The sequence below is a fragment of the Gavialis gangeticus genome, unplaced genomic scaffold (assembly GCF_001723915.1).
Source record: "Gavialis gangeticus isolate Ggan-Ray unplaced genomic scaffold, GavGan_comp1, whole genome shotgun sequence".
NCBI classification, from domain to species: Eukaryota; Metazoa; Chordata; order Crocodylia; family Gavialidae; genus Gavialis; species Gavialis gangeticus.
Window position 1 is genome coordinate 10,341,411 of NW_017729012.1, and position 5,304 is coordinate 10,346,714.

The following is a 5,304-nucleotide window of genomic DNA, read 5'->3' on the forward strand; positions in this document are numbered from 1 at the left end:
AATTAAAGCCAAAAAGTTCAATAAGTTGATGCTGGAATGTGTGTGCACTCAGGAATGAGAAGGCGAACTTCTCCTCTTCCTTTCAATTCCTTTTCTTTTCAGTTGCTGCTATAGAAAAAAATTGGCTAAAACTGTGAAGTCCATACTGCCATTTGGACTTGGTGAGTGTCCGTACTCGTCCTCATCTAAGCCTACCCCAGCCATGCAGGTGGTCCTATAAAAGATACCATCCGCAAAAATCCTTGTCATTCTTTTCCTACAGTGTACTTAACATGACAGAATGAACAAGCTTGCTTTCCTGCTCTAATTAGCTGTGTTTAATATTGCAATTAAAGAGAATTTTTGCTGTCTGAGAAACACAAATGCTTTGCTTAATAAACCAGAAGGATCATCTTCCACATAAACCTGCGGCCACTAACCAGCTCAGCCACATCAAGCAGACTATAAAAATGATCTTCTTTCAAATCTATTCTCACCGATGCAGCAAGGGTGCAGGCAAAATCTTAATGAAATATGCATACTAACATTAAAAAGGGAACAAAAAAGTTTGGTATCTGATATATAATCACAATGATCAAGTCAGGTGTGCAGACTCCCTGGCATGGACTTTATTAGAGTTCAGTTAAAAAAAACACAATCTTCAGACATTCGAGATGTAGTTCTCACTGATAAGGTAGCAAACAGGAAATGAAACCCCTCCCAACTGCCGCTCCTTATCTTGAAAAGCCCTGAAATTATTACTGAACTAATAAAGTAATTTTGTTTTAAAAAAAGTGATTTTACTTTTTTTGATAAAGGCCGTTGTGAGATTATTACTTTCTGGGGGCTATGTACCATACCAGGCCGTGCGCCGTATTGATGCTCGGCTGTAACTTATTATGGTGGACTCTGGAAGGGAGTATATCAGCACCCATTACAAATCCCTTGCAGGAAAGGGAATTTAACCTGTTAAGCTATTGGTTAGCCGCCAGCATCGCATTCAAATGTGCTCTTTGCTTGCTTTCCCCATAGTGCTTTTTGTCTACCTCACTAAAAAAGCACCGAGCTGCTTAAAGCATGAATTGCATGGAGGCTTTACAGAGCAATCGCAGCATTCATTAGCACTGCTAACACAAGTGCCGACATTCTTTAGGATAACAGCATTTTGGGGCTGAGGGAAGTACTGCCAGGCTACTATGTCTAAGAGGCAACCGCCCGTTTTCTCACTCATCAGTTTCAAGCTCTGAGGATTGCGTAATTCTAGAAGTTTGCAGAGATGACAATGATGATAAAAGCATTATCTCATTGGATTGAATCTTCCCCCTTCTCACTTCACTCGGAAGGATCAGCATTCAGGAACCAAGGGCCATTCTCCGGCTTGGGAGACCAGGGTTCAATCACAAGCTCCCCACGTGATCTTGGGCAAGTCCAAACGAGGGATTTGAGAGCTGTATAGGTTCAAAACTGTGAGCATGAAACCCCTGCTCAGCTGACACCTATCCCTGGGGGTATCTAGACTCTGTAGGTATCTATATTTTTGACATTCAAGTTCCCTAAACACCTTAAGCCCTCCAGGGAACTCAACTGCACCGAGCAGCTCAGCATTTGATCCATTCCTCTGTCCTCTCAGGACCACAAACCAGGCAGATTTCTTTACTGAACTCCCCCAAAGAACTCAGTCCAGTAGCCACTCTCAAAGTACGCTGAACACACTGGTCTCTAAATAAAATGCAGTGGCAGCTGCTATTTTCTTTTAGAACACTATGGTGAAGGTGTCTTGGAAAAATAATTTGTAAAGCTGTATCTGGGTATCCACTAAGCAGCTTTTTCTGTTCCGACAGAAACACACAGAACAGCTTAATTTACGAGGGTTTCAGCCCCCTCTGCTGGAGCAGGTAGAGATTCTGAAACTATGCCTATATTTTTAAAACATGAGACTTAGATAAAGAGATACTTGCAACTTAAACATCACAAGTTGTTCACCAATGTCTTGGTTACTAAAAAAGCTATACTTGTGGAGAAAGCAAATCCCCTGGGGAAAATGTTGTTTGTTGCACAAGCTTAGCAAGAAGCAAGGACATTTCACTTCCTAATTGCACTGAATGCCAATTACAAACTCTGTGTCTGGGGCTAGGGGCAGAAATTACACATAAACTGGTATGAGTGATTTGAACCGGTTCAAATATGTAATACAACAGAACTTCAGCGCACATAAACCGCTTTCAAAATGGCCCAAACCGGTTTAAGATAAACCTGGAGGGATGTATTATCAGAGTTAACTGATTTAGGTTAAATCAGTTTATTGAGCTTCTGTCCAGAACCCCTCCAGATTCAAGTTAACTCAGTCTCCTAGCATCCCAGGATGCTTCACACCTTGGCTCAAGCTATCTGTTCCAGCCAAGCAGGGAGGCGTGCTCTAGCATCTCCCAGCTTCTGGCATGGGCCACTGCAGGCATGCGAATGTCTGTTTGCTTGCTTATTGGTTCAACTACACAGCTTAGACTACACTGCAAAGATTGAATCGATCCAGCCTTGGGCTTTTTGACTGTCTGCACTTCGCCTGGAAAAAAAAGGCTGTAGAAGAGCTGCTGTAAGTATCAGTCAAGACATATCAAGTAACTTGCAAGTAAAATTAAGCACGTGGGCAAATGATTACAGGAGGGGGCCTCTGTAACATTTTACAGATAAACAATATAATTAGCCCTAGTGCTCAATTCAATTTGTTTATTAAATCCTCATTTTCAGTTCAGTTATGTCATTCTGGCCCTGGCAGTTGGGGCCTCTCATTCATCCATTTATTTTGCTGCATATGCTTGACTCAAACCAGGTGTTTTACCTGGTCATGGAGCAAATATATGGACTATCTCCCTTTATATACAGAAACAAATGTTAGAGCTACTGTGTAAAATTACTCCATATTAGTATGTGTTCATCACTTGCATAAAAAAGGAACTTCTGAGGTTCATTGAAAAGCAGGACACGTGTGAAGTGCGTGATCACAGTGGTTTTTCCCCTGTTGTGTTAGAATCTATACGAACTTGTGCTAAGTTGGCACTGCTCTCCCTAGAGCACGGTGGTCAACCTGCAGTATGTCTCAAGTGGTATGGGCAGCCTCTGTGGATGGCACGCAGCGAACCAGGAAGCGGACATGCAACACAGTGGCAGATAGGGTGGGGAGCAGAAGACAGAGCACAAGGTCAGACAAGAAGAACAGGGCTAGAATCAGAAAGCAGAACAGCTGACTAAACAGGAGAAGAGGACTGGAGTGCTACTCGGCAAGGGCATGGGGCTAATTGGTGGCACACCTGCCAAAAAGGTTGGCCCCTGCTACGCTAGAGTAGACTTGACTCCTACCAACTTCAACTGGCGTTGGGAGCAGACCATGAAAAGCTGATATGCATTTCAAATTCAATAGCTAAATCAAAACTTCTCCCCTTAAAAAGCAACATTCTGTTAAGTGCGAACCACTTCAGAAATATCACCAGGAACATACTTTTGAAAGCCCTGTTGAGGATTTACTTTATATACACAAGTTGCAGCAGCAAAACAAGCTGTTAAAATGTTCTAAGAGGCCCTGGAAGTACTGTTTCCACAGCAGAAAATAATATATTTGAAAGAGCTGGTTGCAGACAGAGAAATTAAGTTGCTTAAGATCACACAAGTCAATGGCAGAGGAGGACAGAACCCAGAGCTTTGAGAGCCACAGCTTTGCTTTAACAACTAGTTCATGCCACTCCAAACGACTATTTGAAATTAAAAGGTAGACCGAACTTGCACTCATTTTACTAGTGTCAGATAGCAGCCCATAAACTCTTTCCAGTCAACGCTCAGAATATGGCTCTGTTTATCGTACTGAAACCCCCAGAATTCAATCTATGCTTCAGTGGAACTCAGGAGAAAATGATTGATAACTGACCTCCTCCTCAGAGTCATCTGCAAAAACTGAAGGTTTCTTTGTAACAAGTGTTTTCTGTGGTGTTTTCTTGGGCAAAATAAGTCCATATCTAGGGAAAGAGATTAGAAATGGTCTGCTTAAAATTACGGACAATTCTGGCTTAATCACATATATCTTCCACGACAGTCCTCCCCCCAGCCCCCGCCACCACACACACACACACACCAGCCACACAGTATTAAAAACAAAACAGCAAACTAAGAAGATCTGTACAACTGGGTGCATTTCAGAAGATCATTTGGCGAGATATGAGGCCAGTGTTACTGCCTACTTGTCAGCTTGTCCTGTAGTTGTCCCTATGCTTTATTCTATGCCACTCATTTTGCATACAAGGGACTTCCTCGACCCATCCACAACACTGGTCGTTTCTCAAGTCTCTCCTGAAGTACTTCTTCCACGACAAAAAACTGACTCGCATTTTTAATGCACGTGCAGACATGTGAAAAACCCCATTCAAATCCATGGACTTAGTCATGTACGTCAAGTTAGTATCAGCGGTAAGTCTTTACTTGGTCAGGCCTTGAGTCAGTTTCTTGTAACTGTTCTTGTCCTCTCCTATTTCCTGCACATCTTTGAATGAACTGTCCCACCTACACGAAGGGAAGAGAACAAGCGCTGAAAGGAAGGTTGTGAAGGCGCTGGCTACAGCGTGCATAGAAACCAAGAGGAATGCAGTGTGTTTCGTGCTTTAAATAGCCCGATCAAAACGTTAAGTAGCTCAATCAAAACATTAAAACAGCGCGATTGCGACGTTAAATAGCTTGATCAATATGTTAAATAGCTCAACCAAAACATTAAATAGCGTGATCACGGCGTTAAATAGCTGAGTCAAAACCATCGTAGGATGGTTGATGTTACTGCTCCCATCCCTGTGCGTTTCCTGTTATTTTCCCTTTGCCCGTCCCTCCGCTCGCCTTTCCGCACCGCAGCCCGTGTGGCCCCAGTGTTTAGGAAGCACCTAGCCTGTCTGGGATGCGAAATGAGCATGCGATATGGAGCCGATCGGGATTAAGTTTTGCTTCAGCGCCACTCAAATACCCAAGGCCGCGACGACGACAGGCTGCATGTGGGGGACCCGGGCCTGTCCGAAGCAGACTGGGAGCGGTGGCACAGGGCGGGGCAGGGCGCGGCGCCACGTCTGACTTGTTTTGCAATTAGAAGAGGGGTGAACACAAAGGGGCAGGCCAAGAGTCACAGAGAGGAGAGCGGCAGGGGGCTCGGGAGTCGCATCCAGGGCAACCCCCTGCTCCAAGCAAGACCAGCCCCAGCTACATCGCCCCGGCTCGTGGGGGTCCGCCCGGCCCTGCTGGGTTGTGACCCCCGCCCCCGGTGCGAGCGGCGGACCTGCGCCCCCCGGCCCGTCGCGGCCC

At 44.7% G+C, this 5,304-nt stretch overlaps 1 protein-coding gene across 3 annotated transcripts in view; it reads right to left on the minus strand.

The window, feature by feature from the left end:
* NSRP1 (nuclear speckle splicing regulatory protein 1) overlaps positions 1-4,558 on the minus strand; it is a 22,025-nt gene extending 17,467 nt beyond the window's left edge. The window contains exons 1-2 of one of the 3 annotated variants that reach the window (XM_019511235.1): positions 4,444-4,558; positions 3,896-3,983 (exon numbers count right to left, since the gene is read on the minus strand). Coding sequence is in view for 1 of the 3 variants with exons in the window: in XM_019511236.1 (XP_019366781.1) it covers positions 3,896-3,983; positions 4,351-4,409 (147 nt within the window). In the remaining 2 variants the exon portion in view is untranslated. The other 2 variants (XM_019511236.1, XM_019511237.1) reach the window with 2 other exon arrangements.
* Positions 4,559-5,304: the final 746 nt, after the last annotated feature.